The sequence below is a fragment of the Hemitrygon akajei genome, chromosome 25 (genome assembly GCF_048418815.1).
Source record: "Hemitrygon akajei chromosome 25, sHemAka1.3, whole genome shotgun sequence".
In the NCBI taxonomy this organism is placed as follows: Eukaryota; Metazoa; Chordata; class Chondrichthyes; order Myliobatiformes; family Dasyatidae; genus Hemitrygon; species Hemitrygon akajei.
The window spans coordinates 43,521,998-43,539,227 of NC_133148.1; the positions used below are offsets into that span (position 1 = coordinate 43,521,998).

The 17,230-nt window shown below is 42.2% G+C and overlaps 1 protein-coding gene across 4 annotated transcripts in view; it reads left to right on the plus strand.

Annotated features, from left to right (window-relative positions):
* Positions 1–17,230, plus strand: part of LOC140716572 (galectin-9-like) — a 49,132-nt gene that overhangs the window by 10,531 nt on the left and 21,371 nt on the right. For 2 of the 4 annotated variants that reach the window (XM_073029415.1, XM_073029417.1), the window contains exons 2-6: positions 3,248–3,336; positions 5,780–5,987; positions 6,129–6,248; positions 7,145–7,195; positions 17,152–17,214. In XM_073029415.1, coding sequence (XP_072885516.1) covers positions 3,248–3,336; positions 5,780–5,987; positions 6,129–6,248; positions 7,145–7,195; positions 17,152–17,214 — 531 coding nt within the window. The remainder of the gene's footprint in view (positions 1–3,247; positions 3,337–5,779; positions 5,988–6,128; positions 6,249–7,144; positions 7,196–17,151; positions 17,215–17,230) is intronic. The other 2 variants (XM_073029418.1, XM_073029419.1) reach the window with 1 other exon arrangement.

A 17,230-nucleotide genomic window follows, 5' to 3' on the forward strand; every position in this document is an offset into this window, starting at 1 on the left:
TCACAAATTCCTTTGCGTCTCAGTTTTTTGTATTTGCTCTCCATTTAGAAAATAGTCAAGGACACAGCACGCTGGCCTGGGCTGGGGCTCGAACCCACGACCTTTAGATCGCTAGTCCAACACCTTAACCACATGGCTATACGCCACTTGGTAGCCTCTTCCCTAAAACTATCTTCCCCTCCACCTATCTTCATATTATATGCAAATTTTGCAACAAAGCCATCAATTCCATCTTCCAAATCATTGACATATAATGTAAAAAGAAGTCCCAACACAAAACCCTGTGGAACACTATTAGTCACCAGCAGCCGGTAAAAAAAGGCTCGTGTTATTCCCACTCTTTGCCTCCTGCCAATCAGCCAATGCTTTATCCATGCTAGAATCTTCCCTGTAATAACATGGGCTTGTAGCTTGTTTAGCAGCTCGCGTGGCAGTTTGTCAAAGGCCTTTCTATAATCCAAGTCCACAATATCACAGATGTTTATTGCCTGTTATTTTATTGTATTTGCACAGTTGTTTTGCACTTTGGATGTTTGTCAGTCTTTGTGTTCAGTTTCTCATTGATTCCATTTTATTTCCTTGTTTTATTGTGAGTGCCTGCAGGGTTGTATCTGGTGACATATGCATTCAATATCCACTTTATTGGGTATACCTGTTCACCTTCTTAATGCAACTATCTAATCAGTCAACTCAATGCATAAAAGCATGCAGACATGGTCAAGAGGTTCAGTAGTTGTTCACACCAAGTATCAGAATGGGGAAGAAATGTGATCCAAGTGACTTTGACTGTGAAATAATTGTTAGTGCTGTATTGGGTGGTTTGAGTATTTCAGAAACGGTGTGGGCAAAAACGCCTTGTTAATGAGAGAGGTCAGAGGAGAATGGCCAGACTGGTTCAAGCTGACAGGAAGGTGATGGTAACATGTTACAACAGTGGTGTGCAGAAGAGTATCTCTGAATGCACAATACATTGAACCTTGAAGTGGATGGGTTACAGCAGCAAAATGTCACAAGCATACACTCAGTATCCACTTCAGCAGGCACAGGAGTTACCTAATGAAGTGGACATTATGTGTATATTCATGTCTTAATGTACTGTGGACTTTCCCTCCACTGTCAGTAAGGGGTTTGTATGTTCTCTCTGTGATTGTGTGGGTTTCCTCTGGGTTCTCTGATTTTTTCCCCCCACAGTCCAAAGACGTACAGTTTTGTAGGTTAATTGGCCACGGAAAGGTCTATTCTACGCTGTATGTTGATAAAATAAAATAAATAATTTCTTATGGAAGTTGTATGCTGCCTCTTCGTTCTTATATTCATTCTATTCCTCAGCTAATGAAGGCCTTCTTCACTGCCATTCCTCATTCTGATGTTTGGTCTGAACAACGGAACCTCTTAACCATGTCTGTGTGTGTTTATGCATTGAGTCGCCTAGGATGAAATATTCAGTTATCAGGAGAGGCTGGATTTGTTTCGTTGGAGTGGATGAGTGAGGAGGAAATGACAGATCTGTGCAGTGTTCTGAGGAACATTGATAGGCTATTTCCCTATAGCAGAGGTATATAAAAGTAGATGGCTTCAATTTAGGATAAGAGGTTCTGAATGAGAACTTTTTCGCTCAGAGGGTTGTTGGAATCTGAAACACACCGCCTGAGAAAGTGGTGGAGGCAGATACGATCACTTTTAAGAGGGATCTGATGAAACAGTTGAATCAACAAGGCATAGATGCATATGGACCAAGAAATGAATTGAATTGACTTTATTTCTCACATCCTTCCCATACATGAGGAGTAAAAATTTTTACTGGTAAATGGGATTATCCGTATTGGTATTTGACGTGCCAAAGAAAATGATGTGCCAAAACAGATCCTGTGGTGTAAAACTCTCTGGAGGAACTGACAGAATAAGGGAAAGGGCTCTTGAGATGGGCTTTATTAATTCTGCACCAAGTGCTTCTTGAAATGGAATGTTGGAATTTCTTGAAAATCCACATCTGACAGGTAATGGAGGGGACACAGGTAAAAGTGAGTTCAAGCCCAGGCAAAGTACAATACCAACCCTCAGATTTCCTACATAGATTGTGAAAGCACCCACGACTTGAATTAACAGTAAAAAAACAATGGGAGAAACTTTAATCCACTTTCAGAGGCAGTAGTTAATTGGGAATTTTCATCTATCAATTTCCACCTGTATGCAAAAGATTATAATTACACAGCAACTCAGCAGGCTAGGCAGCATCGACAGGAAGGAATAAAGAGCTGATATGGGATGAGACCCTTCATCATGAGTGAAAAGGACAGGGGGCAGAAGCCAATTAAGGCGGGGAAGGAGTATAAGCTGGAAGGTGATAGGTGAAGCCAGGGGAGGGGGCAGTAGGTGGATAGGGGAGGGGGAGGATGAAGTAGGGAGCTGGGAGGTGATAGTTGGAAAAGGCAAAGGGCTGAAGGAGGAACCTGATAGGAGAGGAGAGTACCCCTAGGGGAGAATGGTCACAAAAGGGTGGTGAATCTTTAAATTTCTCTACCTGAGAGGTGGCCTAGTATATTCAAGGCAGAGAGGTAGACATTTAGATATTAAGGGAATGAAGAAATCTGGGGTTAGTGCAGGAAAATGACACTGAAGTAATAGATCTGTGGTGATCCTATTGAATAATTGAAGGAATATCAGTGGTGAATGCCTTAATCTTGCTTCAGTTTCTTATCTTCTATAGCATATGAGCAACACTTCTTGACATAGAAGCAGAATTAGGCCACTTGTCCCATTGAATCTGCTCCACCATTCCATCATTTATTATCGTTCTCAACCCCGTTTTCCTGCTTTCTATCAGCAACCTTTGATGCTATGACTAATCAACCAACTAAAAACCTCTGCTTTAAATATACTCAATGACTTGGCCTCCACAGCTGTCTGTGCTAATGAATTCCACGGATTCAACACTTTTTGGCTCAAGAAATTCCCCCTAACTCTCTAATTCTTAAATTGAATGTTGTATTCATCTGCTTGCTCATGGTAATGAGTAACCAAAGTTTTGAAGTCACAACCAACCTCTTCTCCAGTTGTTTATTGATGATGTTTTGTTGGCAAAGAGATTGCCATCAGTTGGTATGCAAATGTTTTATGGGACAGGAGAGAGGTGTTGAGAGAAACATTGGAAGTGGTAATTATGAGAAAGAGGATGATGTTCACATGACAACCATGAGGAAATATGGAGGTCTTTAAGTGTTCTAAGTATATTTATTCCTTCTTTCAGATTATTCCCTTCACAGGAAGTATATTTGGTGGACTTCAAGATGGGAAACTGATTATAATTCAAGGACAGGTGCCAGGACATGCAAAGAGGTAAGACAACTAGGTCTTTGACAATCCAGGCTTAAAAGGTTGCAAGATTTTTCACTACACAAGTTCAGTCCTCCTAATCATTGCCAGCTAAACATAGGAGCAGAATTAGGCCATTCAGCCCATCGAGTCTGATCCACCATTTGAACACATTTTCTCCCATCATTTGGTCTTTGTATGTTAGAATATATTCAATTTCTAACTCACACTGATTTGAAATGAATCAATCCATTTTTGACTGGAGCATTAACTTTTTTTTAACTCTCCACAGGTGCTGAATAATCTGTTGAGTGTTTCCAGCAAACACGAGGAAATCTGCAGATGCTGGAAATTCAAACAACAACACACACAAAATGCTGTGGACTGACGAAGGGTCTCGGCCCGAAACGTCAACAGCGCTTCTCACTATAGATGCTGCATGGCCTGCTGTGTTCCACCAGCATTTTGTGTGTATTGTTGAGTGTTTCCAGCATTTTGTTTGCTTATGTTTCAGATTTAATGAATTTGTAGGCTTTGTTTTGCTTTCCTAAGGTTTTTCCTACAATGTCCATTCCAGTCCCTGTACTTACTGACCCACACAAATGTTTGTTATTAAACACAACCTCAAGTGATTTACTGACCTGAGTACTGAGTGGAGATCAAAACACTGCAGATGCTGGAAACCTGAAATAAATATAGAGAATGCTGAAAGCACTCAACAGGTCAGGTAGCATCTGTGGCAAGAGAAACCAAGTTGATGTATCAGGTCAATGACCTTTCTTAGGAGAGCAGACAATTCAGTTTTTGTTACAAATGTAAGAAAGATATCTACCTTAATACAAAAGCCTGTAAGTATTCACCACCTCTTCTCTGATAAGGGGGACTCTTGACCTCACAATCTACCTTGTAATGATCATGCACTTAATTGTTTACCTGAATTGCACTTTTTCTGTGGCTTTTAATACTTCTCAATCAGAATCAGGTTTAAAATTACTGGCATATGTCATGAAATGTGTTAACTTAGTGGCAACAGTTCAATGCAATAAATGATAATACAGAGAAAAAATATAAATGAGTAAATCAATTACAGTAAATACATATATGTATATTAAATAGTTAAATTAAGAGTAGTGCAAAATCAGAAATAATATAGGTAGGTAGCTTTCATGGGTTCAGTGTCCATTTAGAAATCAGATGGCAGAAGGGAAGAAGCTGTCCTTGAATCACTGAGTCTGTGTCTTTGGGCTTCTGTACCTTCTTCCTGGTGATAACAATGAGAAGAGGGCATACCCTGAATTATGGGGGTCCTTAGTAATGGATGTTGCCTTTCGGAGGCACCGCTCCTTGAAGATGTCTTGGATACTACGGAGGTTAGTAACCAAGATGGAGCTGACTAATTTTACAACTTCCTGTAGCTTCTTTCAGTCCTGTGCAGTAGCCCCTCCCCCCATTTATTGCAATTTAATGCAGAATTTATTCTTCTTTGTTATCGTTTTAACTTGTTTGTTCTACCTTAATGCACTATGTAATGATCTGATCTGTATGAACAGTATGCAAGACAAGCTTTTCACTGTATCTCAGTACATGGGCAGTATATTGACTGGCTGTGTCACAGTCTGATAGGAAAACACCAATAATTTTGAATGAAAAATCCTACAAAAGTAGTGGATATGGCCCAGTCTATCACGGATAAAGCCCTCTCCACTATTGAGTACATCTACATGGAGCATTGTCGCAGGGACCCCACCACTCAGGTCATGCTCTCTTCTCACTGCTGTCGTTAGGAAGCGGATAGAGGACAGGAGCCTCAGGACCCACACCACCAGGTTCAGGAACAGTTATTATCCCTTAATCATCAGAACCAAAGGGGATAACTTCACTCAAATTCACTTACCCATCATTGAAATGCTCCCATAACCTATGGACTCACTTTCAATGATGGGTAAGTGAATTTGAGTGAAGTTATCCCCTTTGGTTCTGATGATTAAAGGATAATAACTGTTTCTTGAACATTCTTTCAAGAATTCTTCATTTCATGTTCTAGATATTTATTGCTTAGTTATTTATTAGTATCTTTGTGTGTTTGCACAGTATCTTTTGCACACTGGTTGAACACCCAGCTGGATCAGTCTTTCATTGATTATATTATGGTTATTCGTTATTCTATTTAGGATTTTTTGAGTTTGCCTGCAAAAAAGTGAATCTCAGGCTTATATCTGGTGACATATATCTACTTTGATAATAAATTCACTCCAAATTTTGAACTTCGAACAAGTGACAATAATAAGCCAATAGCAATAGTGCACATCAAGATTTTTAAGTCCACGGATATTCCTTTCAAATTTTCACAATAGCTTTCAGTTAAGACCATGTTTCTGTCATGACTGGTTCACTGGCTACTCCGGTGACACAGACTGTTGAAGGTCTACAGACAAAGGAGGCTCACTGTCTGAACTTTGTTCTGCAGGTTTGCCGTGGACTTCATGTGTGGCTCCTGCGAGAAGCCAAGATCTGATGTTGCCTTTCACTTCAACATACGCTATGATGAATCTGCTGTGGTCTGCAATACGCTGGAGTGTGAACGCTGGGGATCCGAAGAGAGGAAACAGCAGGTTCCCATCAATGCCGGGACGTACTTTGAGCTGATCTTTAACACACAGTATCATGGTTTCCAGGTGTGAGGATTGGCCTCAGTTACAATTACAGCATAACCAGTGTTAATGATTGGCATGGGCTCAATGGGCCAAAGGGCCTGTTTCCATGCTGTTCAACTCTATGACTTGAGATGTTGTAAATAACCTTCCTATCTTCCACAGGTTTCTGTGAATGGGCAACACTTCCTGCAGTACAACCACAGGCTGCCTATGACTAGAGTGGATACTCTGAAGATTTCGGGAGATGTTCATGTGAATACCATCACTTTTAAAAACCCAAATGTAGGTAGCACACAGTTGCTTGTCAAGCCCAAACCAAGTGTGGAATGCAGAGACTGAGGCAGCTGGGACTACCACTGCTCTTCAGAGCTCTCCCTACCCATGATGGAAGTTTGTTTGCCAATTTTCACAGCCAGCTACATCACAGAGAGGGAATACACATAACAGAAAGCCAGACCTTCAGGTCCCAGTTTAACACAGGACTCTGGCCCATGATGTTGTGCTGTTTCATAATCAATCTAATCCTTCCATTTTACACAGCCAGTAACCCTGAATTTGTCTTTTAATCCAAGTGCCTGTCTAAGAGTTTCTTAAATGTCTGTAATGTATCAGACTTGAGCACCAACCTCGGCAGCGTGTTCCATACACCCACCACTCTCTGTGTAGGAAAAATACTGTTATTACTCCAGTAACCCAGAGGTCTGTGCAAAATATCCTAAATTCAAAACCCACAATAACGACCGTGGAGTTGACTATATCATGCAGGTTTAGAACAAGGTCCTGTCACTAATAGTTCCCATGAAATTGGGGTCTGGTAAACCAGATTTTTATCACAACATCCTTCAGGGAAAAGGTTCTGAAGGAGACTGCAGTATCTTTAGGGGTGGGAATGAACACTTTTTTCTAGCAATCCCCACTCCTGTAAATTAATTTGAAACACCTTGCCCTTCTCCATCCCAATCTTCATCAAACCCTCTGAGATTTCTGCTCTCCTTGTGTGGATATCTCCAGCCAAACCCCACCAGCTCTTGCTCCTTTCTTGAAAAAGCTGAGCTCTTTGACTGGCCCCAACATGCCCCTCATTGTTGATAATTACCTGTGTGATGGACACCATGTAAATGCGATGGGTTTCGCTCCTGGTTTCCACCAGTCTGTCACTGACTGTCTTTCTGTTTTAGGTCGCTCCAGCGTATCCTCCTCCTGCTTATACCCCATGTCAGTCTTTTGCCGTAAGTTGCTTTGTTTTATCTTCTTCTGTAAAATACCTTTTGCCAAGCGTTAGCTGCATGCTTCTTAATTGTTGACAGTAGGTTAGCTCATTTTCCTTGGTGAGATACCTGTCTCTCTTGATGTCCTATCATTATTATTATTCATTGAAATGATGTGGGCATCACAGCTCAGTGTTGTAGTCTCAATGGAAGAGCTTGACCAGGGGCACTGCAACTTCCTGAGCACCAGCATTAAATATTATTGCCAGAAACACGAGATTCTGCAGATGCTGGGAATCCAGAGTAACACACACAGAATGTTAGGGGCAACTCAGCAGGTCAGGCAGTATGTATGGAGAGGAATAACAGTCAACATTTTGGGTTATGTAGTGGAGATGGAAAAACTGGGAAAAGAAAATGACAAATGACAGGGTGGGAAGGTATCTGTGAGAGTCAGTGGATGTGTGTGTTAATATTACCAGATGTTGTCAGGGACCAGAGACTCATATGGACCCCTTGTCTAAATTTAATTACGACTGAACAATCCTGAATTGGGATGCGGATTTTGAAACGTCGTTATAAGCCTGATCTTACTCCTATGCTATGGGGACTCTCTGTTTCTCTCCTTTTTATCTCACTACCTACCTGGGCTCCCATTCAGCTGCTCCCAATTCTTATCCTCTGCCTTCCCCAGTCCACCTTGCTACACCTTGCCCAAGGGTGACCTGCAGGCTAGTGGAGAGAAGGAACACCTTAGACCTCCTTCGGTAGAGACGTATCTCCACCCAGTCACCAGGGCCCCCACTCAACCTCTCCCATTTATTTTGCCTGCCCCAGCCCTCTTCTTTCTGCAGGGTATTCTGTAGAGTTTTATTTAGAGTTGTAGAACACAGAACCAGACCTTTGACCCATCTAATTCCATCAACCTGCACCTGGACTGTAGCTCTCTATCCATGTACCTATCCAAACTTATATTAAGCAAGGACATTAAATCCACATCCACCAATTCCACTGGCTGCTCATTCTAAACTCTCACCATCTTCTGAGTGAAGAAGCTCCTTGTCAAGTTTCCCTTGTCACTATATGACACACACACATCGAATCAGACTGAAATGTGTCGTTTGTGTCGATGACCAACACAGTCCAAGGATTTGTTGGACGGCAGATTGTAGATGTTGCCACACTTTACGTTGGAGAACCTCTTCGGAACTGAATGTTCTGATTGTCAGTCACAAATTACCCAATCAGTAAAACTCTTAAGTCACACCATATCTAAAACATTTAAGAATAGGATGATTTGCAGATGAATGTGAGGCTGAGGAACTGGTGCAGGGGACAGGACTTAAGATTTCTGGATCATTTCTCTTCTGGGGAGGGTATGGGTTACACCTGAACTGAGGGAGACCAATACCCTTGTGGGTAGGTTTGCTAGAATGTTGGGGAGGGTTTAAGCTAATTTGGCAGACTGTTAGGAATCAGAGTATGGAATAAGGATGGGACAGTTGGCATACAACCAGATGCAGTGTGCAGTGAGCCTGTCAGGAATGACAGGCAGATGATAGGGTAGAACTTTGGTCAATTGGACAAGTTGAAGTATAATATGGGGGCAAATCAAAATGGGTGAAGAATACAGAACTGGAAGTGTTATATATGAATGCACACAGTATATGAAATAAGGTAGATGATGTTACAGTGCAGTTAGAGATTGGCAGGCAGTATATTGTGGGCATTGCAGAGTTGTTTCTGAAGGAAGGTCATAGTTGGGAGATTAACATCCAGGGATACATACTGTAATGAAAGGACAGGCAGGTTACCAGAGGAGGTGAGGAGGCTCTGTAGGTAAAAAATGAAATCAAATCATTCAAAAGAGTTGACATAGGATCAGAATATGTAGAATCATTGTGGGTAGAGTTAAAAAACTGCAAGGTAAAAAGTCCCTGATGGGAGTTATATACAGGCCTCTGAACAGTAGCCGGGATACTGTTCAGCTATGAACTACAACTGGAGGCAGAGAAGGCATGTCAAAATGGTGATGTTATAATAATCATGGATTCGATATGCAGATTGGTTTGGAAAATCAGGTTGGCATTGGATCCCAAAAGAGAGAATTTGTAGAATGCTGAGATGACATTTTGGAGCAGCTTGTAGTTGAGCCCACCAGGGGAAAGGTTTTTCTGGATTGGGTGGTGTGTTATGAACTGGATTTGATTTGAGACATTAAGGTAAAGGAACCTTTATGATTGTAGTGATTATAATATGATAGACTTCACCTTGCAATTTGAGAAAGAGAAGCTAAAGTCAGATATATCAGTATTACAGGGGAGAAAGGGGAATTAGAGACGCATGAGAAAGGAGTTGGCCAAAGTTTATTAGAAGGGGACACCAGCAGGAATGATGGCAAAACAGCAATGGTTGGAGTTTCTGGGAGAAATTTAGAAGGCACAGGATGGATACACCCCTGAGAAGAAAAAGTCAGAATCAGAATCAGGTTTATTATCACTGGCATGTGACGTGAAGTTTGTTAACTTAGCAGCAGCAGTTCAATGCAATACATAATCTAGAAGAGAAAAAAGTAAAAAAAAATAAATAAGTAAATCAATTACAGTATAAGTATATTGAATATATTTTTTTAAAAAGTACAAAAACCAGAAATACTGTACAGTTGGCCCTCCTTTTCCGCGAGTTCCGCATGCACGAATTCAACCAACTGCGAATCGAGAAAACCCGGAAGTGCTCCTCCAGCACTCATTCGAGCATTATTTGCCTCGTGTTTCGTTCATTTGCTACTTTGTTCCTGTGAAAAAAATAGCTCCTAAAAAACAATTAGGTGGTCAAAGCAATTCCTCAGAGGCTAAGTGGGAGTGTAAAGTGCCATCTCTCGCCAAGTGTGTGGCTACAGGATATGTCACAGAAGCATATCCCTGTCGATGGCCAAATTATACATGGAAAAGCTCTTAGTCTCCATGAGCACTACTGTGATGGAGTTGATTAGAGCGAGAGAAAAGAGCTTAAGGCTAATAAGGGATGGCTGGCTGGCTATGTAAAGCACTACAGCCTCAAGAACGTAAAGATCATAGGAGAATCAGCAGCATTCCCAGAGGAGCTCAAGAAACTCATAGAAGAGAAAGGCTACATTTCAAGATTTGTTCGATAGTGCAAAGGAAAATAAGAAACAGCTTCCTATAACAGTGTTTCTAACTGAAGCATCTGCAATTCTGAAGTCTCGACGTTCAACACTTGAAGATCCTCAGCCCTCAACCTCCACAGTTCCTGACTTCAGTATTATTGAGCCTCCTCCAAAGCGTCCTTATTCCCTAAACAAGACAGTGTAATAACTACTGTACAGGTATTACAAGTTTTACTCGTCGTTTGATCATTGTTCACCTCACGTCTTGTTCGTTCGCTGCTTGTGTTGTGAGCGAGAGGAACATGTACAGTTTTTTTTCTTTGTCATTATTCCCTAAACAAGACAGAGTAACAACTATTTACATAGCATTTGCATTGTATTAGGTATTATATGTAATCTAGAGTTGAGTTAAAGTATACGGGAGGATGTATGTAGGTTATATGCGATACTACGCCATTTTATATAAGGGACTTGAGCATCCGCGTTTTTTGGTATCCGTGGGAGGTCCCGGAACCAATCCCTCATGGATAAGGAGGGCCGAATGTACATTGAAAAAAGTGAGATATTGTTCAAGGGGTCACTGTCCATTTTGGAATCGGATGGCAGAGGGAAAGAAGTTGTTCCTGAATCGCTGAGTGTGTGCCTTCAGGCTTCTGTACCTCCTACCTGATGGTAACAGTCAGAAAAGGGCATGCCCTGGGTGCTGGGGGTCCTTGATAATGGGCACTGCCTTTCTGAGACACTGCAAATTGAAGATGTCCTGGGTACTTTGCAGGCTAGTACCCGAGATGGAGCTGACCAGATTTACAATCCTCTGCAGCTTCTAAAAGCAGGAAGACACATCTGTAGCTGACAAGAGAAATAAAAAACAACATAAAAGCAAAAGAGAAGGAATATAATACAGCAAAATTTGTGGGAAGTTAGAGGGTGGGAAACTTTTAAAAAACCAACAGAAGGCATCTAAAAAAGCCATAAGGAGGGAAAAGTTTAAATATGAAGACAAGCTAGCCAATAATATAAAATACTCAAAGTTTTTTCAGATGTATAAAGAGTAAAAGAGATGTGAGAGTAGAGATCAGACTGATGGCAAATAATGCTGAAGAGGTAGTAATGGGGGATAAACATATATAGAAACATAGAAAATAAGTGCAGGAGTAGGCCATTCGGCCCTTCGAGCCTGCACCGCCATTCAATATGATCATGGCTGATCATCCAACTCAGAACTTTGTACCTGCTTTCTCTCCATACCCCCTGATCCCTTTAGCCACAAGGGCCATATCTTACTCACTCTTAAATATAGCCAATGAACTGTTTCCTGTGGCAGAGAATTCCACAGATTCACCACTCTCTGTGTGAAGAAGTTTTTCCTCATCTCGGTCCTAAAAGGCTTCCCCTTTATCCTTAAACTGTGACCCCTCATTCTGGTCTCCCCCAACATCAGAAACAATCTTTCTGCATCTAGTTTGTCCAATCCCTTTAGAATTTTATACGTTTCAATAAGATCCCCCCTCAATCTTCTAAATTCCAGTGAGTATAAGCCTAGTTGATCCAGTCTTCCTTCATATGAAAGTCCTGCCATCCCAGGAATCAATCTGGTGAACCTTCTTTGTACTCCCTCTATGGCAAGAATGTCTTTCCTCAGATTAGGGGACCAAAACTGCACACAATACTCCAGGTGTGGTCTCACCAAGGCCTTGTACAACTGCAGTAGAACCTCCCTGCTCCTGTACTCAAATCCTTTTGCTATGAATGCCAACATACCATTTGCCTTTTTCACCACCTGCTGTACCTGCATGCCCACTTTCAATGACTGGTGTACAATGACACCCAGGTCTCGTTGCATCTCCCCTTTTCCTAATCGGCCACCATTCAGATAATAATCTGTTTTCCTGTTCTTGCAACCAAACTGGATAACCTCACATTTATCCACATTAAATTGCATCTGCCATGAATTTGCCCACTCACCTAACCTATCCAAGTCACTCAGCATCCTCCTCACAGCTAACACTGCCGCCCAGCTTTGTGTCATCCGCAAACTTGGAGATGCTACATTTAATTCTGTCGTCTAAATCATTAATATATATTGTAAACAACTGGGGCCCCAGCACTGAGCCTTGCAGTACCCCACTAGTCACCACCTGCCAATCTGAAAAGGTCCCTTTTATTCCCACTCTTTGCTTCCTGTTTGCCAACCAATTCTCTATCCGCATCAATACCATACCCCCAACACCATGTGCCTTAAGTTTGCACACTAATCTCCTGTGTGGGACCTTGTCAAAAGCCTTTTGAAAATTCAAATATACCACATCCACTGGTTCTCCCCTATCTACTAGTTACATCCTCAAAAAATTCTATAAGATTCGTCAGACATGATTTTCCTTTCACAAATCCATGCTGACTTCGTCCGATGATTTCACCTCATTCCAAATGTGCTGTTATCACATCTTTGATAATCGACTCTAGCATTTTCCCCACCACTGATGTCAGGCTAACCGGTCAATAATTCCCCGGTTTCTCTCCCTCCTTTTTTAAAAAGTGGGGTTACATTAGCCACCCTCCAATCCTCAGGAAGTAATCCAGAATCTAAGGAGTTTTGAAAAATTATTACTAATGCATCCACTATTTCTTGGGCTACTTCCTTAAGCACTCTGGGATGCAGACCAGCTGGCCCTGGGGATTTATCTGCCTTTAATCCCTTCAATTTACCTAACACCACTTCCCTACTAATATGTATTTCCCTCAGTTCCTCCATCTCACTAGACCCTTGGTCCCCTACTATTTCTGGAAGATTATTTACGTCCTCCTTAATGAAGACATAACCAAAGTAGTTATTCAATTGGTCTGCTATGTCCTTGTTCCCCATGACCAATTCACCTGCTTCTGACTGTAAGGGAGCTACATTTGTCTTAACCAATCTTTTTCTTTTCACATATCTATAAAAGCTTTTACAGTCAGTTTTTATGTTCCCTGCCAGCATTCTCTCATAATCTTTTTTCCCTTTCTAAGGAAGTGGTGGATGAACTGAATAAATATTCTTTGTGAAATCACTAGCAGTATACTGGAAGTTTGAAGTGTCAGGGGGCAGAATAGAGTGAATGTGCCATTCAGATGAGAAGCTGCTTTGGAAACTGAAAGGTCTGAAGGTAGATAAGTTACCTGGACTAGATGATCTGCAGCCCTGGGTTCTGAAAGAGGTAGCTGAAGAGATTGTGGAGGTGTTAATGATCTTTCAATTATCACTAGATCCTGGTATGTTTCTGGATGGTCAGAAAATTGCAAATGTCACTCCACTCTTTAAGAAGGGAGGGAGGCAGAAGAAAGGAAATGATAGGCTAGTTAGCCTGACTTAAGTGGTTGGGAAAATGTTGAAGACAATTATTAAGGATGAGGTCTCAGGGTACTTGGAAGCACATGATAAAATAGGCCAAAGTCAGCATGGTTTCCTTAAGGGAAAATCTTGCCTGATAAATCTGTTGGAATTCTTTGAGGAAATTTCAAGCAGAATAGATGAAGGAGAATTGGAGGATGTTGTGTATTTGTATTTTCAGAAGGCCTTTGACAAGGTACCACACATGAGGCTGCTTAACAAGAGTCCATGGTATTACAGGAAAGTTATTAGACCATTGGTGGATTGGCAGGAGGCATAGAGTAGGAATAAAGGGAGCCTTTTCTTTTTGGCTGCCGGTGACTTGCGGTGTTCCACAGGGGTCAGTGTTGGGACTGCTTTTTACATTATATGTCAATGATTTGGATGATGAAATTGATGGAATGACAGTGACTATAGGAGTACAATGAGGTGGAGGATAAATGCGTGGCTGTGGGATTGGAGCAGGGGGAAGGGATTCAGATTTCTGGATTATTGGGACCTCATTTGGGGCAGGTGTGACCTGTACAAAAAGGACAGGTTGCACTTGAATCCCAAGGGGTCCAATATCCTGGTGAGGAGGTTTGCTAAGGCTATTGGGAAGAGGTTAAACTAGAATTGTTGGGGGGTGGGAACTGTACTAAAGAGACGGAGGAAAGGGAGGTTGGCTCACAAATAGAGAAAGCTTGGAGACAGTGTGAAAGAGAGGATAGGCAGCTGATAGAGAAGGGACACGCTCAGACCGATGGTTTGAGAGTCGGGGATCTGTTCTGGGACCCCTACTCTTCGTGATTTTTATAAATGACCTGGATGAGGAAGCAGAGGAATAAGTTAGTAAATTTGCTAATGACACAAGGGTTGGAGGTGTTGTGGATAGTGTGGAGGGCTGTTAGATGTTACGCGGGACATTGATAGGATGCAAAACTGGGCTGAGAAGTGGCAGATAGACTTCAACCCAGATAAGTGTGAGGTGGTTCATTTTGGTAAGTCAAATATGATGGCAGAATATAGCATTAATGGTAAGACTCTTGGCAATGTGGAGGATCAGAGGGGTCTTGGGGTCCGAGTCCATAGGACACTCAAAGCTGCTACACAGGTTGACTCTGTTGTTAAGAAGGCATATGGTGTATTGGCCTTCATCAACTATGGGATTGAGTTTAAGAGCCGAGAGGTAATGTTGCAGCTATATAGGACCCTGGTCAGACCCCACTTGGAGTACTGTGCTGATTTCTGGTCGCCTCACTACAGGAAGGACATGGAAACCATAGAAAGGGTGCAGAGGACATTTACAAGGATGTTGCCTGGACTGGGGAGCATCCCTTATGGGAATAGGTTGAGTGAACTTGGCTTTTTCTCCTTGGAGCGACGAAGGGTAAGCCTAGGTAGTTCTAAGGTAAGGTAAGGACGTGTTCAGCACAGCTTTGTGGGTGGAAGGGCCTTTATTGTGCTGTAGGTTTTCTATGTTTCTGTGTTTTTCTATGATGGCTTTGTGTTCAAGTTTGCAGAAAATACAAAGATAGCTAGTGTTGAGGAAGTAGAGAGGCTTCAGAAGGACCTAGACAGATTAGGAGAATGGGCAAAGAAGTGGCAGATGGAATACAGTGTTGGGAAGGGTATGGTCATCCACTTTGGTTGACGGAACAAAAGGATAGACTATTTTCCAAATTGGGAGAAAATTCAAAACTCTGGGGTGCAAAGAGACTTGGGAGTCCTTGTGCTGGATCCCCAACAGTAAGCTTGCAGGCTGAGTCAGTGGTGTGGAAGGTAAACTGAATGTTAGCGTTGTTGTTGAGAGGACTAGACTGTAAAAGCAAGGATGTAATGCTGGGGCTTTATAAAGCACTGATAAGGCCTTTCTTGGAGGATAATGAGCAGTTTGTGCCTTTTATCTAAGAAAGGATGTGTTGACATTGGAGAGAGTTCAGAGATTCAGGAGAATGATTCTGGGAATATGAGGAGAGTTTGATGACTCTGGGCCAGTACTTGCTGAAATTTAAAAGAATGAGTGACCAGCTGCTCCACTGTTGGGCAATAGAAGAGGCTGAGGAGAGAGTTAATGATTAAATTGTGTGGCTTATTAAGTAAATAATTACACTCAGTGAGCACTTTATCAGGTACACCTGTTTGCTAATGGAAATTGTCAGCAATGCAATGCGGATGTACATAGAACATAGAATAGTACAGCACATTACAGGCCCTTTGGTCCACAATGTGCCAACCCTCAAGCCCTGCCTCCCGTATAAACCCCCACCTTGACTTCCTCCATATACCTGTCTAGTAGTCTCTTAAACTTCACTAGTGTATCTGCCTCCACCACTGATTCAGGCAGTGCATTCCATACACCAACCACTCTCTGAGTGAAAAACCTTCCTCTAATATCCCCCTTGAACTTCCTTCCCCTTACCTTAAAGCCATGTCCTCTTGTACTGAGCAGTGGTGCCCTGGGGAAGAGGCGCTGGCTGTCCACTCTATCTATTCCTCTTAATATCTTGTACACCTCTATCATGTCTCCTCTCATCCTCCTTCTCTCCAAAGAGTAAAGCCCTAGCTCCCTTAATCTCTGATCATAATCCATATTCTCTAAACCAGGCAGCATCCTGGTAAATCCTGTACCCTTTCCAATGCTTCCACATCCTTCCTATACTGAGGTGACCAGAACTGGACACAGTACTCCAAGTCTGGCCTAACTAGAGTTTTATAGAGCTGCATCATCATATCGCGTTTCTTAAACTCTGTCCCTCGACTTATGAAAGCTAACACCCCATAAGCTTTCTTAACTACCCTATCTACCTGTGAGACAACTTTCAGGGATCTGTGGACGTGTACCCCCAGATCCCTCTGCTCCTCCACACTACCAAGTATCCTGCCATTTACTTTGTACTCTGCCTTGGAGTTTGTCCTTCCAAAGTGTACCACCTCACACTTCTCCGGGTTGAACTTCATCTGCCACTTCTCAGCCCACTTCTGCATCCTATCAATGTCTCTCTGCAATCTTCGACAATCCTCTACACTATCTACAACACCACCAACCTTTGTGTCATCTGCAAACTTGCCAACCCACCCTTCTACCCCCGCATCCAGGTCGTTAATAAAAATCACGAAAAGTAGAGGTCCCATTACAGATCCTTGTGGGACACCACTTGTCACAACCCTCCAATCTGAATGTACTCCCTCCACCACGACCCTCTGCCTTCTGCAGGCAAGCCAATTCTGCATCCACCTGGCCAAAGTTCCCTGGATCCCATGCCTTCTGACTTTCTGAATAAGCCTACCATGTGGTCAAGATATTCAGTCGTTGGTCAGACCAAACATCAGAATGGGGAAGAAATGTGATCTAAGTGACTTTGACTGTGGAATGAATTAAGGCATCAAGTCAACAGAAGCTGACTCTAAATTTATTGTTCGGATCTGTATTTGCTGTGCACACATGGAATTTCTCAGAATTTTGCTTTGGTTTAAACTCCTCTGCATTACATTTTCTTGTAGGTCCAATCTCCAGTCTGTGCCAGTCCTGCCTTCGCTGTCCCTGGCCTATATGGCAAAAATCCTGTAAGTACCAACATGT